Here is a 21,235-nt window from a genome sequence, read left to right as displayed (position 1 = left end):
TGATCTGATTTACATCCTATTCCCTTTTAAAATGTGTTTATTTTGGGTGGAAGGCTATGTTTTTGTTTTTATTATGTATTTCGTGGTTTTATATCTTGATCTTATTCTGTGATCCTCCCTGAGACCTACAGGTTTAGCGTGGTATATAAATTCTATAAATAATATAAATAAGAATAAATAATCAGTTCAGAAGATAATCTGGCTGATGAGGCTTCTGCAACACAACTGCCTTGTCTTGTGAACTGCCCTGAGATCTTGTGATGAAGGACAATATAAGGTAAAGGTAAAGGGACCCCTGACCATTAGGTCCAGTCGTGACTGGCTCTGGGGTTGTGGCGCTCATCTCGCTTTACTGGCCGAGGGAGCCAGCATACAGCTTCCGGGTCATGTGGCCAGCATGACTAAGCCGCTTCTGGCGAACCAGAGCAGCGCACGGAAACGCCGTTTACCTTCCCGCCAGAGGGGTACCTATTTATCTACTTGCACTTTGACGTGCTTTCGAACTGGTAGGTGGGCAGGAGCAGGGACGGAGCAACGGGAGCTCACCCCGTTGCGGGGATTCGAGGGACAATATGTAAAATGAATAAATAACAACAAGAACAACAACAGTACAGGTAAAAAGATTCATTTAATTATCATTACAAAGATGGGAAACTGACAAAAGTCTTTATATCTAGGTCCGTGAAGCAATTGACTTGGACGAGGTGTTCAGAAAACTTGGGGCTGCGGAGGGGTTGGAAAAAGGGCATTTCCCCCCCACAAGGTGGCTATAGGCAGGTACCTAGGACACCTTTTTGCCAGGTGCAGTGTTTATAAGCAGAAGGCTTTTTCTCTTTGGGGAGGGGTGCCTTAAACAGCGAGCATTAGGGAATAAGGCAAAGTCAGCTGGGTTGTAAGAAAGAGCAAAGAGAGGGGACTGCAGCTGTCAAGATACCCATAATAAGCAGAGGGAGAAGGTGGGGCAGAAGCCGCTGGTGCTTGGGAGGACCATCATAGACCAGTGCCGGGGAAGGGATGAGTCCAAAGAGGTCCATAGAACCAAAAAGGTTGATGAACAGCAACAAAAAGCAAATGCTTCATTCATGTTTGCTCAGTGAAGAAGGGAAGATTGGGTGTGACTGGGGCAGGCGGCCCAAGCAGAGGCTAGGGCAAGGCGAGTGGGTGTTTTTTGAGGGGGCGAGAGACCCAGAGATCTCAGTCCCGGCAACTGGAACATTGTGCGTGGGCTCCCCCATAGCCCAGGCAGTCTGGCCCCAGACACTGGCAGCAGGCATTGTGGAACCAGCGGTAGCGCCAGGCGCCCACCGACTGGCAAGCCGTCCGACACCGGCTCATGGACAGGCACTCGTTGAAGAAAATGGACTGGCACGGTGGCATGGTGGCATTGAGGCCCTTGGCATCCGAGAGGGCCAGGCCTGTAAGCGAGAGGAGAGAAAGTTTGTGGCCTTTGCGGTTGAACCCAGGACAAAAGCTGCAGCTCAGATGTCGTGTGTCTGCTTTGCACAAAGAATGTTCCAGGCTCAGTCCCAAGGTAGGGCTAGGAGAGAATCTAGACTGAGACCCTGGAGAGCTGCTGCCAGCCTGTGTAGGCAGTATGGAGCTAGCCTGGCCAATGGGAAGGCTGAGAGGCAATGGCTGGGAATGACGAGCTCATGTGTGAATTGAACCAGGGCCTTTTAGAAATAGAATAAGCTGTCTTATTCCGAGTCAGATTAAAAGTCCATCTAACCCTGTATTGTCTGCACTGACTGGCAGCTGTGCTCCAGAGTTTCAGACAAGACATTCCCAGTGCTACTGGAAGATGAACCTGCAACCTTCTGCATGCAAAGTAGATGTTCTGTCCCTGAGCAATGGCCCTTTTAGGTTACAGCACACATCACTCAAGTAATCCCCGCACCAATCCCCCAAAACCCTCAGGTGCCATTGTGAACAGGTATGTGTCAATCTGAATGCTTCCTGTCGTTTATTTCTGTAGATCAAGCCCTGCTCTCTGAGGTTCTAGTCTGAAGCTCTAACCACTATACCACGCTGCCTCTTAACCCACCTCCCCCATGCAAATGGCATGTCTCCTTCCTACGCCACCTGCGTCTCTCAACAGCCCCCTCTCCCCCCCACCACACGTGTACCTGTGTGAGGCCCCAGGAGGAGGTGGCCGGTCTCCGCATGGTTCTGCCGCAGCTCCTCTTCGACTGGTAGGGTCAGGATGCTCCAGCCCATGGGAGGGTCGTTGTCGGAGATGGCCATCAGTGCCCGGAAGAGCGAGGGCACCGGGGACATCAGGTTGTGCATGGAGCTCCGCAGGGCAGGGCGGGGAGCCGAGGAGGGGCGTTCGTCACACAGCCCTTGCGGAGAGGAGAAATCAAGTCGGAATTCCTCATGGACCACAGTTCAGCCACTGGGAAGAAGCAGGCAGGGTCCTGGATCTGGTAACCCTCCTCCCAGCCATATTTTCTCAATTTAGGGGACAGGGCCCAAGCTCAATGATAGAGTGCCTCCTTTGCATGCAGCACCAAGAAGACTCCAGCTTCCTCAAGGGTTCACTGTTTCCTCGTGGTTTTTCCCCAGAAAAAAAAAGTGTGTGGAATATTCAAACTATATCAAACTGCTTTTTTCATTTTTCCAGAAGAAAACGGCTTCGGAAAACCCCCTGTCCCCCCCTTATTTCCGTTTTTTTTTTCCAGAGCTTCCCATCTCTACTTTGGCCCCCACCTTTTTTCCCACCCTGCAATGTGACGGGCGTTTAGCACCCCCTGGAATTCACTCACCCACACATTCACAGCAGGACTCCCAGAGATTGCCCAAGCAGAAAGCACATTCCCGACAGCATGGGCACCCAGCTCGGTTGGCCTCGCACTGGCACACTTCCTGCCAAGAGATATCAAGTGGGGGTGTTAACAGTGATCTCCCCCCTGCCCGGATCCCTTTGTAAAACGATCACACCAGCGCACACACAAATCTGCCCCTGTTTTGCCCCCAAAGTGAGGCTGGCCAGTTCGACAACTACAGCCCCATTACCGAGAAGGCCCTCTGCCTGGTTCCCTGTAGCCGCACTTCTCGCAGGGAGGAAACCGCCAAAAGGCCGTTGGTGCTGGACCTCGGTCTGGGCTGGACGATGGGGGTGGAGACGCTCCTTCAGGTATACTGGGCCTTTGAGGCCGTTTAGGGCTTTCAAGGTCAGCAACATCACTTTGAATTGTGCTCGGAAACGTACTGGGAGCCAATGTAGGTCTTTCAAGACCAGTGTTACAAACTGACTCCAAATTAAATAGTTACATTTTTCATATATTGACTTCTCACCCACACCACATTGTTTTTCTTCATACCCATTTCTACTACATTATATATCAATATTTCATCTATTACAGAAATCCCTCTAATGCAATCACTTTATCCTTTCTTCTCAAATCTTGCCCGCAATTTCATTTTATAGTGCTTTTTTCAAATAGTCCAAAAAAGTCCCCAATTCTTCCCAAATGTGTGCGTGTTGAGAAATAATTACCGTATTTTTTGCTCTATAAGACTCACTTTTTCCCTCCTAAAAGGTAAGGGGAAATGTGTGTGCGTCTTATGGGGCGAATGCAGGCTGCGCAGCTATCCCAGAAGCCAGAACAGCAAGATGGATCGCTGCTTTCACTGCGCAGCGATCCCTCTTGCTGTTCTGGCTTCTGGGATTCAGAATTCCCCCCCCCCCCTTGTTTTCCTCCTCCAAAAACTAGATGCGTCTTGTGGTCTGGTGCGTCTTATAGAGCAAAAAATACGGTAAATACTTAGCAGATACTGTGAACTCAGGTTTACCCTCCCAGAGGAGGAGGCTGCCCACTGCCTCTCTGCCTGATGCCCTGGCCTCGACTCTGTCCAGTCACCCCCTGCCATGAATGTGCTGTTCTCCCCTGATTGCTGCATCAGCTGTGACTGGGTAGTTCCCCAAATGAAGAGGTTGCCTTGCTGTGCTTCTGCGTGAGTGACCGTTCTGGGCTGCCAATCCAAAGGAAGGCTGTGGTAGCGGCTCATGCAGATACACAGAGGGTTGATCGCCACCGAGAAGGAGTACTTGTCACGCATTCTAACCACATTTTGTGTGAGAGCACTAGTAGTGCTGTGACTGAGCCTCCCATTCAAGGGGAGAAGGGGTCTCAGGAGCAGTGCTGGATTTACGTATAAGCTAAACAAGCTATAGTTTAGGGCTATATTTCTTGGGGGCCCAAAAAAATTTAAAGGAAAAAAACACCTGGATGTGCATTTCCAAAATATAAGGTAAAAAACAAATACAGTGGATGCTAGGGTTGTGAACGTGATTTTTCGGGGGGCACGTTCGCAACCCGCTGTGTTCGCAACCCACAGTGCCACGTCTGCGCATGCACGGGTTGCAATTCGGCACTTCTGCGCATGCGCAAAGAGCGATGTAGTGCTGTTGCGCATGCATGAACGCATAAACCCGGAAGTAACCCATTGCAGTAGTTCTGGGTTCGGCGCAGTGCGCAACCTGAAAACACACAACCCGAAGTGTTTGTAACCCGAGGTATGACTGTGAAACAAAACCTACATACAGCAACAGTGTTTTGTGTTGTGTAGGCTCCTATGATGTAAGTCATGGGCCCCACCTGCTAGCCTGCTCCCTAAAATATCACTGGTTTGCTCATTTCTATATATAGGGTGCCTACATTCTGCACGGACTGGTTGCATGGCAACATGGGCAAATGGCTTTACAAACCTATTAGGCCCATAATAGCATATATTCAACTCAAAAAAACAGTGACAATTTGTTGTTGACAAAGGACAGCTGGGCATATAAAGGGCCCCATTACCTTCAGTAGCTTAGGGCCTCATCAAACCTAAATCCGGCCCTGCTCAGGAGCTTGGAAACTCCCCCATCCCAAATCCACGTCTGCAGGTCTGCAACATGAGTGCTTCCCCAACCTCTTACCTGCAGCAAACACTTGCTGACGTCGCTGGCGCAGAGGGCCTTATTGCACCCATCAGCACGGGAGACCACAGCCCATATGGCTGCCACTAAAAGGAAGGCCACACCGTGGGCCATTGCTACAATGTGGGGCGGTGGGGGGGGGGGTAGGTAGACAGACCTGGAAGAAAGTGGAAGATAAATGGTTACCTATGGGGAGAGGAACATTGATCAGGTGACAAAAAATTGAGTAGCCCACAAAAACGTTTACAGTGGTACCTCGGGTTAAGTACTTAATTCATTCCGGAGGTCCATACTTAACCTGAAACTGTTCTTAACCTGAAGCACCACTTTAGCTAATGGGGCCTCCTGCTGCCGCCACACGCAAGAGCACGATTTCTGTTCTCATCCTGAAGCAAAGTTCTTAACCCAAGGTAATATTTCTGGGTTAGCGGAGTCTGTAACCTGAAGCGTATGTAGCCCAAGGTACCACTGTATTACAAATTTAGGTCCTGCAGCTGCAAATTGGTTATATTAACATTTCCCCCTTTCTCTGTTATACTTCCCATTTGGATCTACTCTAACCGACCAAGGGATTGGTTGATCTCTTCGGCCCCCAACTTTTCAATACAGATTACTATGCTGGGGGGCGGGTCTCTTCTCTCCACTATAGGGACATTGGGGGAGAGAAGCAGCTAATCTGGGTTAAACTAGTTACAGGTAGGCAGCCGTGTTGGTCTGCCGTAGTTGAAACAAAACAAAATCAATAAAACCAATAAAATAAAATAAATTCCTTCCAGTAGCACCTTAGAGACCAGCTAAGTTAGTTATCGGTATGAGCTTTCATACCAATTAAACTAGTACATTTCATACCAAGTTAAACTAAACAAAAAAAATTCCTTCCAGTAGCACCTTAAAGACCAACTAAGTTAGTTCTTGGTATGAGCTTTCGTGTGCATGCACACTTCTTCAGATATCTGACTATTCTTCTGAAATATTCTTCAGATATTTGACTATGGCAGACCAACACGGCTACTTATCTGTAACAAGTTAAACTAGTACATTAGAAAAGCATCTTGGGGATTGCATATCATGGGCTAAAGTAGCTAACACTCTCCCCCCCCCCCCCGTCAAGTAAATCCTAAATAAAACCGAGTAGTAACAGGAAGAATTACAAAGATGCAGGACCCCCCCCCATTCAAGGTATGGACGTAGCCCGCGGCCAAAGACTCTCTCTCGACCCCCTCCCCATATTTCCAGGCCTTTATTTTTGACGGCGTGGGGGGACATAGTGATGACTAAGAGTTGGGGAAAGTGCTCGTCTCCTCCCGTATGCAACCAAGACGACGCGAAGAAGAAGAAAACTTAGTTAAGTGTCGATCGGCTTACCCGGAGAGGGGGGTGAAGTCTTGCGATCGGTGTAGGGCTTTTTTTTGGAGGGGGTCCGGACCACAGTCGCCCCCCCTCTCTCAGTCTCTGTCTGGTAGGAAAAGGAGGAGGGATCTGGAAGAAGGGAGGGCTGAGAGGGGTTGGGAGAAGGGGAGATGGAGGAGGAAGGGATAGAAGGAGGGGGGGAGAGAGAGGGAAAGAAAGAAAGAAAGAAAGAAAGAAAGAAAGAAAGAAAGAAAGAAAGAAAGAAAGAAAGAAAGAAAGAAAGAAAGAAAGAAAGAAAGAAAGAAAGAAAGAAAGAAAGAAAGAAAGAAAGAAAGAAAGAAAGAAAGAAAGAAAGAAAGAGAGAGAAGGAGAGGGAGAAGGAGAGGGAGAAGGAGAGGGAGGGGGAGACAGCCAGCCATTGATTTGGGCTTACACCCAACTCTTCCAACTCTCTCGCCCCTCCAGAGGACCAAATTTGGAGCAATCCTTTTGTTCCTTTTTCAAGGCTGCAGAAGAAATGAAAGAATAAAAGCAGCAAGGCAGCAGGCGGTGGTTTGTTACGCTTTGTGGGAACTGTAGCTCTGTGAGCGGCGAACTACAGTTCCCAGGATTGTTAGGGAGGAATTCGTGTGCTTTAAACACATGGTGTGTTCTCAAGAGCCTTTGTGCTCCATCCGTTCTTTGCTATAGCTCCTGAAACTTCCTTCTTGTTTGTTTGTTTTGTTACTGATACGGAAGGGGGGGCATGTCTTCTTCACCTTCTTCTTCGCTACAATATATCCATTTATTTCCAATTGTCAATGTCAAAAGGGACTAAAATCTATAAAATTCATAGAAAATCAACGTGCCAATTTGCTCAATTTCTCTAGGACTCCATGACACCTCCCCTGTCCTCCATAATCCCTCAAGCAAGGTGTCAAGACCCTGATCCTGTCAAATCACTCTGCCAAGCCTTTCCTCCGGGCAATGCCAGTACATGGACCATTGTCTTCTCATCACCAGTACTCAGGATGTGCTTATCTGCGCATATCTCCAGCTCTGCATATTCCCCCCTCCCTCCTCCATATGTTAATCCTGTGTAGCCCAACCTCTTCTTAATGTATTCATGATGTAACTGGGATGTGTTTTGCACTGTATTCTGGGGCATGGAGGGAAGTTTCAAAAGTTCATGTCACCCCTTTCTCGCTGTTCAATCTCGCCTTGAACCTGTTGCGCAATAAACTTGGATCTTCTGCAGCTTGCTCCTGTCTCCAGCTGAGCTCATTTTCCTCCGCAGGGACCCGCGGACTTAGTCTGACGAGCTGGGTGGCAGTGCAGCCTCGCACCCAGATTTTACCGTAACAGTTACAGTATTTTGTGTTCTTGTAATTATTTAGATGTGAACCACAGCCCTGCGATTTTTGGATGAAGGGCGGTATACACGGTTAATAAACAATTCTTTCCCCCTCCCTGCGTTGCCAGCTGATGTAAATTGCCCAGTTCTCCCTCCCACCTGCTAGGCAACCTTTCTCAGACTTGGGTCCCCAGTTGTTGGACTACAACTCCCATTATCCCTTACCACTGGTCCTGCTAGCTAGGGATGATGGGAGTGGTAGTGCAATGACATCTGGGGACCCAAGGTTGGGGAAGGATATTGTAAGTAGTACCGGTAGTTAACCTGCGGAAACTCCAGCAGCTATTGGACTCCAGCTCCCATCGTTCCTGCCAGTGATCAGGGATGGTGGGAGTTGTAGTATGGCAATCTCTGCATTATTGACTACTGAACTATGGGTCTTTCCTGCTCGATCTGCCAGAGCCTGTATTTGCACGCAGAGGAAGTCCCTAACTCGCTGAGGGTTTGACACCCATCAACTACCCTCTCCTGGCTTAGCCTGCCACTAGAAGCCATTCCTAGGGTGCGGCTGCTGTTGCATGCAGGCAGCTTCCAGGAGCCAGAGGTGAAAGCTGAGTGCAGGATGGAGACCAAAGGTGGACAAACTACCCCAGAAGCATGATGTGTTCCCCACCAGAGGTACTACCCCTCCGCTAACACCCAATATACCCTGCTCTGAATACCCGTTGCTGGTAATTGCAAATGAGGAGAAAACTCTTGTGCTCAGATCCTGCTTACAGGCTTCCCACAGGCATCTGGTTGCCACCGTGAGAATAAGATGCTGGACAAAAGAGACTACTGCCCTGATCCAGAAGGCTCATCTTAGATCCTTAAAGGTAAAGGTAAAGGGACACCTGACCATTAGGTCCAGTCGCGGACAACTCTGGAGTTGCGGCACTCATCTCGCTTTATTGGCTGAGGGAGCCGGTGTACAGCTTCTGGGTAATGTGGCAAGCATAACTAAGCCGCTTTTGGCAAACCAGAGCAGCGCATGGAAACGCCCTTTACCTTCCCGCCGGAAGTGATCTACTTGCACTTTGACATGCTTTTATCTGCTAGGTGGGCAGGAGCAGGGACTGAGCAACAGGAGCTCACCCCGTCGCAGGGATTTGAACCACTGACCTTCCGATTGGCAAGTCCTAGGCTCTGTGGTTTAACCCACAGCGCTGCCAGCGTCCTCCTAGATCCTTAGAGGTATGTAAATATAACGTGAGTTCGAGACTTTTCACAGTCTTTTTCACTGTTTTATTTCTTTGGTTTTTCAATCCAATTGCTTGTTTTGGTCAGTTACAAACATTAATGTAAACTTTGGTTCACTGGTGCCATTTCATTGTCACATTATGGAACACACCTAAAGCACATATCACTGATCCAATCTCTGCCCAAGCCTAGCGTCTTCCCTCTGTGGTCCAAACAAATAGTCCATTTGCCCCAGAATCTTCTGCCTGGCTTGGACTAGGGAGAAGATGTCACCCAGTAATTAGAGGTGATTTTAGGTAGCTGGATTTCCCCAATCATTACACTATGGTGGGGAAAATGATGCCATCAGAAATCTATTCTGTATTTTGGAAAGTGGATTGTCTGTTTTCTATTGGTTCAGATACCACTCAAGACTTGTCGTGAAGGCTCCAGCAGCCTTCATCGATATTTGGATGCCAATAACCACTTCAAATCAAGATAGTGAAGTAGAACATGACTTTGGTGTGACTTTGCCTGATTTTTGGTGTGATGGGCCCAAACTCACAAGCTGCACTAGCTATCTGAAAGTCACAATATTTTTGGGTTTCTACAGATTCCCAAGCAGTGCATGGCACTCCTCATTAGTATGATATAAAGAGACTATCTATTGTTTCTTCCCATTAATAATTGGAGGTCTGCCTTTTCCCTTAAACACTAGCCAGATCACTGCAATTTTCTAGAGCAGACCACCTGCCCGACATGTGCCACATGTTCATTTAGCTTCTACATGAACCAAGAGCAGTAGTACATCATAAGAACCGGATTAGGCCAAGGCTTTCAGTGTAATGGCACTGGTATTTTAGAGCATTGATCCTGTAGCAATTAGACAGGCACCTACAATTCTGATGTTCTCTCAATTCTGAAAACATTTGTTTTGTCAAACATTTTCAGAGACTTAATTCTGCTAATTGTTGGTCTCTTGGTTTTGTGTTTTATGATGCTTTCATATTTCATTGTAGTTTTTTGTTGTACATTCTTGTACACTGCTGCACTGCTTTGCTCATGAAAGGATGGTTTGAACTGCTAGTAGGCACCTAGAACGTACCTAGAACAATGACAGAGTCACGCAGAGAATGGATTATTTTTGCACACATTAAAATAAATATTTTTAGGTGCAAGAGTGAAGAATGCTTTCAACTGTAAAAGAATAAATTCACCAGAACTTTGAGAAGCACTATTATGGAGTTGTTAGGGGTCTTGTGGGTCATGGAAATTTAGAACTTTCACCCATTTTTTTAATTAAGGCTTACTCTCTGTGCATTTCAACCAAAGCATGGATGGTACCAGGTGACACCACTGTAAACTATCCTGGACACCATTTTGGCGAGTGCTACTTCTACACAAGACTTTTTTTTGCAACGTGAAGATAATGAATTTGGCGCAAGTGTTCATTACCACCCCACCCCCGGCTTAAATACACAGATCAGGCAGCTACTCTCTGCTTGATCAGTGAAGTGATCTCACAACGACATAATGAAACATGCGCAAGGAACCAGTTCAGAACACTCGAGTTGAGAGAACAGCGATACAATTACATGTAAACATTCATACATTCCACATTTCCCATCTATTCATGCAGGGAGATGCGGGTGGAATTAGCATGTGTGAACAAGTCCTCAGGATGAAAACTCATTGTTCTTAGTGCCACCCAGAATCTAGCGACAGACGCCGAGGAGATCCACCTCCACGATATATAGCAGTGGATCTTGTCCATCTTTTGTTTCACCAGAGCTCAGTCTTTTTCACCTTACTCCTAGGGCGGAATTTCTTCCTTCTCTCCCTTATGTATGTGTATTTAGCTTACTGTTGCTCAATCTCATGTAAAGGCACCAGTGAGACCCCAACAAAGGGAAGGGATCTCTTGATGATCCTCAAGATGCACATATGTTGCTTAGCAACATACAAGTTACATGGGGTGGGGATGGTACTTTGAAGGCTAGCCTCTTTATGCGGATTTTGTTCAGTCTGAGAGAGTCCCCAGCAGAACAATGTTAGATTACTGGGTGGGAGTCTTGAGTTCAAATTTTAGCTTACAACAGATTCAAGTCATTCTCTTAGGACCTTCTGTTCTCTAACTGTAAAATGAGAACAAATGATTTGCCTGACCTTTTCTCAATATTTCTCACTCACTATTTGCTTGGTGAAATAGATTGGTGAAAGCACACACAGCTAGATAGCAAGTTAGTATATTGTGGAAAACAGGGTATGTGGTGAACATACTTCAGAGACTGATTTTTGGATTTGTCAGATATCACTCAGGTAGAAACTCCATAGCAGACTTTGGCCTGCAGAATGTCATGCTAAGGAGCCTGGGAGCAAACCAAATCATCTACCTCAAACCTTTGCATACATCTGCTATATGTATATATATTGGAAAGTTTGCTATGCATTCGGATGCTTCTTAAGAATGAGTAACTGAAAATTGCATAATGGTTCTTGAGATCAAGAAGCAGGTTTCTGTCTATATTTTGATACAGTGGGATGACATTTTGAATCCAGATGGCGGATAGAACCTTTCAAGAATGTGCTGAATTTTACCGCAATTTGCATGATTGTTCCTGAGATCAATGAGCCGTTTTTGGCCTATGTTTTGATACCATTGGGTGCCATTTTGAATCAAGATGGCGGACTTTCAAAACTGATTTTAACCACTGATTGCAAAACTGCCCTGATCTTTTGGGTTTCTTTGAATTCCCAAGCGTGGCATGAGGCCTTTAGCATATTGATAGTTGCCACCCACCCTATTCTTAGGGCTCAGTGCAAGTACCCCACAGCACCCCTTCTAACAGAGACATTTGGCAAGTCCCCCCTTCTGCTCTGTTCTGTCCTTTGGTTCCTGCCCTTCCTCCTTTCTTATTGGGATGGCTCTATGTTCCCTTAGAGGAAGTGTATCCACCCTGTCTCACAGCAATCGGCAGTGGGGCTGGGGGGCTCATCCTCCTCATCCACACAGGGTGGAGGCCTCAGGCAATAGTTGCGGCCTTGGTTGTTGTCCCAGAACTCTTCTGCCCCCACAAGGTAGCAAATGGCAAACTCTAGGACAACCCCAGGGACCAGCGGGGTGAGCAGCGGAAGGCGGAAGGCAAAGCGGTCGGCGTGGTCCCGATCCCGGCCTGCAGGAGCGGCGTAGGATGCCCGAACTTCGTGTTGCGTAGCCCAAGAATCCCAGGTGTATCGCACGGAGACCCGTTTTTCGTAGGCTAAGTTGAGGACCCGGATGGTGCCGGATACGCAGGAGCCTTCAGCCCGGGCCCCTTCGAGGAGAACGCACTGCGCCAGGAGGCGCGGTAAGAAATCTGGCATGGACAGGGGGTCTGGGAAGGTGGGCTCCAGCAGGTATCGAAGACTCAAAGGATCCTGGAGAGACAAAAGGAAGAGGGGAGTGAGAATTTTGGAAGGACCATGGCTCAGAGGCAGGTCACAGGTTGCTGGAGGCAAAGTTGATATGTTTGAGTAGAGAAAAACCATTGATGAAATTTATTATTGTTAATAATAATAGTCAGAGAACCCCTTTTGGAGTTTTTGTGTAAAAAAGAAAATGAATAGGAGACATTTGGGGTGGAAGATTGGGGAAATATTGCCTAACGGAAAGAAGATCATGCTAGAGCAAATATTTTGACTAATTTCTTTTATGAAACTGACAGACGGAAAATTGGAAGTCCTTTTAATTTCTTCTCTTTTATTTTGTTTCTTCTCTTTTTTATTTTCCTTTGGTTTTTTTCATTTTTTTCCTCACCTTGTTTTTATTTAGATTAGTTTCTTTGATCATAATGCATTATTTAAAAGTTTTAATAAAATTTTAAGAAGATGGTCACAGGTTCAATTTTAGGGAAATTTTTAGTGTTTGATGTTTTATCGTGTTTTTATTATTCTGTTGGGAGCCACCCAGAGTGGCTGGGGAAACCCAGTCAGATGGGTGGGGTATAAAAATAAATTATTATAATATTATTATTATTTCCTGGCATTTCCACGTTGGTCTAGGAAAGATCTGAAACCTTGGCGAGCCACCGCCAGTCAGTTTAGACAATATATAAGATGGACCAATCGATCTGACTCTGTATAATAAGGTATCTCCCTATGTTCCTAATTAGAAAATGGAACACATGAAGGGCTATTTAGGTGTTAGGGGCGAAATAGAGGGTATAAAGGGACAATAAAGACAGAATGACTGAAGAAATTTGTGGACGAAGAAGAAAAATGATTAGGTAGGTATTAAAATAGAGTGTAGGGGGGAAATGGTGAGTGGGAACAAACCGTGACAATTTAGAAAGAAGAGACCAAATAAGACGGAAAGGGAAAACCAATGCATTGTACAGGATACGACTATATAAATTTAAACAAGTGAAAAGAAAACAGAAGAAAATCTAGAGAGGGCAAGCAGAAAGAGACTAAAGGCTGGCAGGAAACAGTGTGTGCCCATGTGGGAAAGTGATTTGAATGTAGGATTCGGACCTGGGAGACCCGGGTTCAAATCCTCGCTAGGCCAGGAAGCTCCCAGGGTAGGCCTGGGTCAGTCTTTCTCTCTCAGGTTAACCTTCTTCACCCAGCTGTCATGAGGATAAAATGGGAAAGAGAACTGCGTACACCACCTTGAAGGAAAAATGGGATATATTAAGCATGTGACCAAGTAAATAAAGAGGAGAGGAGTTCTTGAATCAGGTCAGGAGGACTAAGAAGAAGGAAAGTCAATGAATGGGAGGTGAGGAAAAGGGCAATAAAGATGAAAGATAAAGATACTGGCTGGCCAGCAGAAAAAGAACAGGAGGATAATAAGAGCGGAAGAGGGAGGAAGAGGATGAGAAAGAGAAAGAGGAGCGAGGGCTAAATATACACTATGGCCACATTTGCACCATACATTTAAGACACTCTGATAACTCTTTAAACAGTCATGGCTTCCCCCAAAGAATCCTGGGAAATGTAGTTTGCTAAGGGTGTTGAGAGTTGTTTGGCAGCCCCTATTCCCTTCATGGAGTTACAATTCCCCAGGAACGGTAGCTCCCAGAATACTTTGGGGAAAGCGATGACTGTTTCAGGTGGTACCATAACGCTTTAAATGTATAGTGCGGATGTGGCCCTTCAAAGCACATTCTTTCCCCCTCAAAGGATTCTGGGCACTGTAGTCGACCCCTCACAAGAGTTACAATTCCCAGCGATCCTTAACAAACTCCAGTGCCCAGAATTCTTTGAGAGGAAAAGAATGTGCTTTGAATGTGCCTTAAATGTACAAGTCACACAGGGAAAAGGAAAGAAGTCAGGGAGGAGATGAAAGGATGGGACAAGGCGAAGAAGAGGAGAGACTGGAGATCCAAGATGGCAGCGTGTGGAGAAGGGAAGGGCGGGAGGAGGATGAGATAGAAAGTGAGGAGGCAGGCAATGTGGAAAGCAAGGGAGGCGTTGATGGATCCTGAGTGCCATTTGAGAGTCACTTTCAGGAAAGAGAAGAGAGACTTCTGGTCTCCGGACAACATTAAAAAAAACCCTTTTCCCAGCACCACCAGCCCATCTATGTTAATTCCTTTGGCTGGAATGCAGTCGTTATGGAGTCATCCCTAATGCAGCCAGCAAAACTCTCACGGCCCAAGCAAGCACAGCCACTTTGGACCACAACTCCCATCAACAGCAGCCAGCCACAGAGTTATGGTCCAATATGTCTGGAGGGCACCTGGTTGGCGAAGGCAAGGCTGCCTTCATATAAAGGCCCTACGATCAGACTAGTGAGGGCTGGGGGCCCAAAAGAAAAACATTTTTTATGTTGGCATGACTGTGTGGGCTCAGAATGGGAGGAAGGGCCTTTCTTTAAACCTGAAAACTCTCTTTGGAGACGGAGGGATCCCCTCAGCCTGCCAAGGGTGAGGAGATCTTATATCCCCTCCCAGCTCCTTGCACAACCACCATCCCTGGAGATTTTGGGGCCATCTCAAGAGATGCTCAGGGGGGAAAGCTTAAGGTGAACTGTGAAAGACTTTTAACTGCCCAAAGGTGGACAGAATGGGATATTCTGAATGCCTCCGAAGCCTTGTAGGTTAGCTCCACCTGGAAACTGCGGAAACAACCTTTCAAGGCATATTTTGGATCCATGCCTTTTGTATAGTCATAATAGATCTAAGGCCTCTTCTGGGGTTACGAAGAGGGAAATGTAAACGCAAGGAGAGGGGTAATGTGGATTAGTATCCATGCCCCATCGCTGTTTCTGCCTCCTAACTCTTGGAAGGTGACTGGCTGAAAGAAGGAGACACCTGTATCTATGGAGGCCTCTTGACACGTTTTAAGAACCTCCTGTTATGCCAAATTTGAAAATGCATGGGGAATCTCTGCAGATACGAAAGGATCTGTGCTTCAGAGCGTTGCTTTGTAAAGTAGGAAGGCAGGCAGGGAGTGGGAATGATGGCGGAGAGGCTTGCATGTTCACAACACCCCTCTCTCAGCAACCATAGAAGCATAGAATTGTAGAATTAGAAGGGACCCTACGGGTCATCTAGTCCAACCCCCTGCAACACAGAAATCAATGCAGGAGTTCACTTTATTACTGAAAAATACAGTTACCTTTTCTTACCTATTTACAGGACTCCTGCAAAGACCCAGAGATGTGGATATAGGTTACTACAGGTTAATGACATGTGACTTCATGGTAAGAAGCGAAGGCTGCAATCCCATGTACGCTTATCTTGGGACAAGGGTCACAGCTCAGGGCCATAGCATCCACTTTGCATGCAGGAGGTCCAAGTTCAATCCCAAGTGGCAACTCCTCAGGAAAGGATGGAAATGCCCTCTGCTTGAAACCCAGAGAGCCACTGCCAGCTAGGGCAGCCCGTGTGCTGCCTTCCCTAGTCGTTACAACTCCCATCAGCCCCAGGCAACAGGATCAAAACTTGCGGCAATAAATACAGAGCACAATTCATTTAGACCTCGCTGTCTGTTTTGAAGCTGATGTCTCACAGCCTCTGGATGGCACCAGCTTCCCCCCATGGCCAAAAGCGGCATTGCACATGGGAATATGGGAAGCTGCTTTCTACTGAGTCAGACCTCTGGTCCACCTCACTTGGTATTGTCTGCACTGACTGGCAGCAGCAGCAGCAGGGGACACTCCCAGCCCTATCTGGGAGATGCCAGGGTTTGAACCTGGGACCTTGTGCATGCAACACAGATGTTCTACCCCTGGGCTATAGCCCTTATCTGAAAAAGCTACATCTTCCATTGCTACTTGACACAAACATGATGCATTTTGGACCAGTTCAATGCTGGTTATCTGGCCCTTTAAGGCCCTTGTGGGGGGTAAAGAGTAGGAATTATTATTCTCCATGAATTTAATGCTGAAGGGTTTAATGCAATGCTGAAGGGGAATCTATGGTTGATTTCCTTCCCTCCCACCTTTCTGCCACTTCCCATTCTGCCCCAAGATTCATCCCACCACTAGGCTGGCTAACCCCCCGTTACCTTCACAGGTGGGCAAAAAGGCAGGCACGGGGCAAAGTGGCTGAGTGAGTCGCGCCTCAGCTGGGCATGGACACGCTCCGGCACCTCTGGGAGGTCGTTGGGCCAGAACTGGCGGACGCTGGTGAGCTCCAGGCCCAGGGAGTCGGCGAAGCGAACCCTCTTGCGTGTCCCGGGGCTGCGGCTGCGCGAGGCCCCCCGACTTCTGCCCCGGGCAGGGGCCGAGCGAGTCCGGCGCCTTCCTTTCCGCTTGTGCCCTCCGAAGACGTGGCGTCGCCTCCGGGGCCTGCTCCGGGGCCTGCTCTCCGACTCGGATTCGGAGCCCTCGGTCCCCGAGTCCTCTGCTATGCTCGGCCGGGCGGTGCGGTAGTAGGCTCGCTCGTACAGGCCTGCGATGTAGCTCAGGTTCCGTGGGATGTTGCTAGGGGTCAGAGGTGACGGTGGGGCACGAGCCATGGGGGCAAAGCTGCAGACCCCAAGGCTTGGCTCTTCTACGCAGCTCAGGCCCAAGAATCACTTTTGGGGAGTGTGTGGTGGCAACCCAGTTCTTCACGCCCTTCGCCGGACCTTCCTCCACTGTTGCTCTGTTTCGGACGGACTGCCTTATTGCACGTTTGGGAGGAAAGATGTTCCTTTGCAGCCGTGTTGTCCACCGCCCTGCCTCTCAGTCTTCTTCAGTGCTCTGGTTCTCCCTCAGCATGTTACCTCCTCCGATTTCTCCTGCTAGAGTCTCTTTGCCATGCTTCCGGTTGTCTGCAGGGCTCTCGGTCTGTCTGTGGGTCACTTCTTCATTTATTACCACTCCATCATCTTCTGCTCTCCCTCCCTCCCTCCATCTGGTCTGGTGTTTTCGCTCTGCCTTTCCATTTTTCAGTGTATTCCGCTGCTCTTCCTTCTGAAGACTTTCTCTCTCTCTCGTTCTACCTCATTCTTTTGCTTTGTCACTGTGCCTTTTGGAGATGCTCTGTGTTTTATTATTCCATCCGTGCTCTGTCTCTTTCTGTTGATTCAACTGTGTGACTTTGCCTTCTCCTTCCCAAGGACACCGTAACTCTCGTCTGCCTTTGAGGAGTCAAGTCGGTCAGGTCGTCTGTCTGCTCTTTCCTGTCTCTTTTCACTCTACTTGATCTCTGATACTCTCTGTGTATATTTAAAATTTTATATGTGTCTGTATCAAGGTATCTTTCCCTCGCTGCTGCTTCTTCCTTCTTCTATCTGTCCATCGCTTCACTTCCACGCTGTCCCACTCCAGAGATTCCCGGACTCTCTCTCTCTCTCTCTCTCTGGAAGATGCTGTTAAATATTTTTTGCCTCCTGGAGAGTTTTCAGTCTCTCTAGCTTTTTATTCAGTGTGGTCCAGCTAAAGGTGACTCAGAGATTACCATAATCCTCAGAGCTGCAGCTCCTTGAAAACCGTCTGCCCATCCAGAATCTGAAGGGCCGGTACTCCAGAGGAGATCTCTCCAAGGAATGCAAACAGGCACAATTCACTCAGTCAAGAGTGGGAGGCTTGGACTGCTGGGAAGAAGATCTTTGCTTCCAGACCCGAAAAGGTTTTATTACTACTAGGAAAAGGGCTCCCTCACACCTTGCCCCTCTAGGTTCCAGAGACAAGATGTACCTTAAAAAAGTATACGTGCCCAGAAATGTTTCTTTGGGAGATGAATTATTCAGAAGAGAAAATGGAACTAATGGATTATGCAAGAGCAAGAAAGCCCCACAAAGATCAGGAAAAGGGGGGTGGGATTCAAAATTGGGGGCAGATTTGGCAGCCGGAGCTCAGATATGGGAAATGTGTGTGTTTGGGTGGGGTGGGGGGCTTCAAGCTGGCAACAAGGGACGCCAGTAGAACTGGGGAGGCTGTTTTGGGGGCAGAAATGAAGCTGTTAACTGAGATGGAGCTGCTCCTTTGGCTTCATGCCGCGTTAACCAGGTGCCTGAGAGCGTCTCTACATGAAACTGCAGGCATCCGGTCATGAATAATGGAGCAAGCCTAAAGCTTTCTGTCCTTCTCTCCTTAACATCCCCTCCCGCCTCCTCTCACCACAAAGCACAAAAGGGGTTACATGGTGTTTACTGTACTACTTTCATTGGGAAGGAAGGAGCCTCTTCTCTCCCCTTCTCTAAATTGATAGAATCACACCTTTCCTTTCCACTGACAGCCACCTCAGATCAGCTTCAGAAAACAGGCAACCACATCACGCCACCTCCCTGAATCTAATGAAGGTACAGAAATGGTTACGGACAGCTCTACAAATACGTAGCTGCCTCTCTCTCTTGGGAGAAGGGTGAGTTCAATGACATCCTCCTCATCTTATTTTTATCACAGCTGCTCTGTCCCTCTGCTCAACCTGCCTCATTTCTCAAGGTCATAGGAAATTGAGCTTGGTTTTCTCGGGCCCAAACGCTAATGCAATCCTAGCAGACACACACAAACAGCCAATGTTTGTTTTGCACCTAAAACACCTAAAACAATCCATCTGTCTCTTACGCCTATGAAGTCTGGCTTTTTACACTGTGCACCATTTATTTGGGACAGCCTTTGCTCACTAGGCAAAGGAGTTGCAATGGATTACAACTCCCATCAGACTGTGCCAATATGGCTATGTCGGCAGGTGTTGATGGGAGTTGTAATCCAACAATATCTGGAGAGCGCCTGGTGGCCGAAGGCTGACATATACCTTTGCAAGGTCCTAGGAAATGACCGGGCACACATTTCCTTTATCACTTGCCGAAAGGTGTTTCATTACCAGTTACCTCTCCACAGCTGGAGAATGGTCCACAGGTCCACTGACAGACAATTCAGTGTCTTTGGGGATTAATTCCGAGCGACGGGATCCATTAAGCAGTAGTCTCATAGAACCAAGGAGCAGGTGAACGTCCTGGTTAAAGAAATGCTTTAAAAACACAACAGAAATGCAGCCCCAACCCCAAAATCCACCATGATCTGCTGATTTCCAGTTCCAATTAGAATGAGCGCCAGGAGTGGTGAGAGCAAAGAAAAAGAAAAAATAATGTGAAAATGTTAACAAAGAAAGAAGCATTAATGGCACTCTGCGAGAATCACAAGAACAGCACCGGGCTCGCAGGGCGGCATGAGCGAGGACGCACAACGTCCTGTCCCCCCAAACTGTATCCAGAGTGACGACCCCCCCCCCAGCCCCCATGCTACGCCTCTGGTCTGGCATTTGCTACAACATCCTTGAGCTGCATGCATCTATGTGGTGCTTTTTATCCAGTTGGCTGGTTTTAAGTCACTTTGCGTTGCTCTGGGCAAGATAAAGCGACTAACGACTTCAACAAATAACGATAATCATCTCTCCCCTTATTTTCAGATGGACTAGAATTCTGAGCTTCTTCTGGTGGTTGAGCAGATTGCCAAGCAGACAGCAGACAAGAGAGACGCTTGTTATTCAGTGGATGAACTTAATGTCTCTTGCTTATAAATAAGAGATTTCCCTGTACTTGTAAATTTGGAAACATCCCTATGCATGTTTACTCAGAAGAAAATCCCACTTTAATTTTAAAATCTCATTTTGATGCAATATACTCCCAAGTAATTCTGCAAAGTGTTGCCAGCTCAGCAATCCTATAAAGATAGGAAGCCGCCTTATATATAGACCATTGGCCTATACAGTCCAAAAGTGAGAGACAGCAAGTCTCTAGAGTTTAAGGCAGAGCCTCTCCCTTCACCTGGAATCCTTTCAACCAGACACTACTTTCTGCCCGCAAAGCAGAAAAGCTTTCCTGCCTGCCTCGTTTTGCTGCAAGTAACACTAGCACTCTGCTTAGAATTTAAATATCTGATTGACCCAAAATTTGAAAGAGCCCATCGGAAAAATAATCCAGACAAGATGGTTTGCTAGCAGAGAGGCAGAAAAGGGTGGTTGTATCCTGCTCACCCTGATAATGGAGTTTCGCCTTTAGCTGTCATGACCAAAAAGCTGCTGATAGGCCTCTACACCTCGTTAAATTTGTCTAACCTCCCTTTTAATCTGCCTTAGTCAAGCCCCACCCCAACATCTTGTGGCATCAAACGGCAAATATAAAGATCTGAAAATGCTTACAGCATTAAGATAAATTCAACAGTGTAAATAAGTTTTGACGGATTCAGTAATGGAATGCTGAATGGTATAGTTTTTGTAAAATACGCAAGGATTTATGATATGTAAAATGAACCATGGAAAGAGAAGAATGGAAGTCATTTAAGGGTGTAAAATGGGTATTTTGAAGGAAAGAACAGTCCGACTGCAGCAGCCTTGGGAAACAGGGCCTTTTCAGTGGTGGCTACCGTCTCCTGCAATTCCTTTCTGAGAGAAATACAACAGGGTTCATTAGTTCCAAGTTCTGAAGAAAGCTTTCCCTGGCTTTTAATTTAAAGGTTTTATTGTATATTCTGCTTGTGGAGTTTTCGATAGTGAAATGATTTTTTATTCATTTAAAACTGTTTTATTCTACATTTGATTGTATATTTTCATATCACTGCTACTATCGATAACATTGCATATAATGCAGGCCCCCTGGGAAGGCTTGTAGGAAGCACGGAAGGCCGTTAAACGGCTTTTCCAGTAACTACAGAGACGTTGGCGCCATTAGCCAATCAGAAACTGCAGCTTCAAACGCGACAGAGAAAAGGGCCCGGACCAAAGCGGCGTTCTACCACTTACAGTAGAACCTGAGGAATCCCTCCTTGGCCAATAGGAGAGCTACTCTAGATATGATTGGCACAACTCTATCCAATGGTTTCGGACCCAATGAAAATACGAATGTATGTAATTGACAGGCATCTCACCCAATAATCACGTGAGGTGGGTCGAAAATGAAAAAGCAATCGTTATTTCTCTGTTGCTAACCAATAATGTACTACGGACTGATTGATGGAGGCATAGCGTTATGATAGTTTGCCTCTCCCAATGAGA

The 21,235-nt window shown here is 47.1% G+C and overlaps 2 protein-coding genes across 2 annotated transcripts; both read right to left on the bottom strand.

The window, feature by feature from the left end:
* Nucleotides 1-1,001: 1,001 nt before the first annotated feature.
* LOC309355853 (twisted gastrulation protein homolog 1-B-like) lies at nt 1,002-5,088 on the bottom strand. The gene is made up of 4 exons (XM_081887060.1): nt 4,925-5,088; nt 2,766-2,865; nt 2,127-2,342; nt 1,002-1,415 (listed from the first exon to the last, which is right to left on the bottom strand). The coding sequence occupies exons 1-4, from the start codon at nt 5,036-5,038 to the stop codon at nt 1,195-1,197; spliced, it is 651 nt and encodes a 216-aa protein (XP_081743186.1). The 5' UTR covers nt 5,039-5,088; the 3' UTR covers nt 1,002-1,194.
* A 3,780-nt stretch (nt 5,089-8,868) lies between these two features.
* On the bottom strand, nt 8,869-19,371 carry PPP1R3E (protein phosphatase 1 regulatory subunit 3E). The gene is made up of 2 exons (XM_081886999.1): nt 16,320-19,371; nt 8,869-12,242 (listed from the first exon to the last, which is right to left on the bottom strand). The coding sequence occupies exons 1-2, from the start codon at nt 16,770-16,772 to the stop codon at nt 11,763-11,765; spliced, it is 933 nt and encodes a 310-aa protein (XP_081743125.1). The 5' UTR covers nt 16,773-19,371; the 3' UTR covers nt 8,869-11,762.
* Nucleotides 19,372-21,235: the final 1,864 nt, after the last annotated feature.

The sequence above is a fragment of the Podarcis melisellensis genome (assembly GCF_964234715.1).
Source record: "Podarcis melisellensis genome assembly, chromosome: 13".
Taxonomy (NCBI): domain Eukaryota; kingdom Metazoa; phylum Chordata; class Lepidosauria; order Squamata; family Lacertidae; genus Podarcis; species Podarcis melisellensis.
This window is presented reverse-complemented; position numbering and strand designations above follow the sequence as displayed.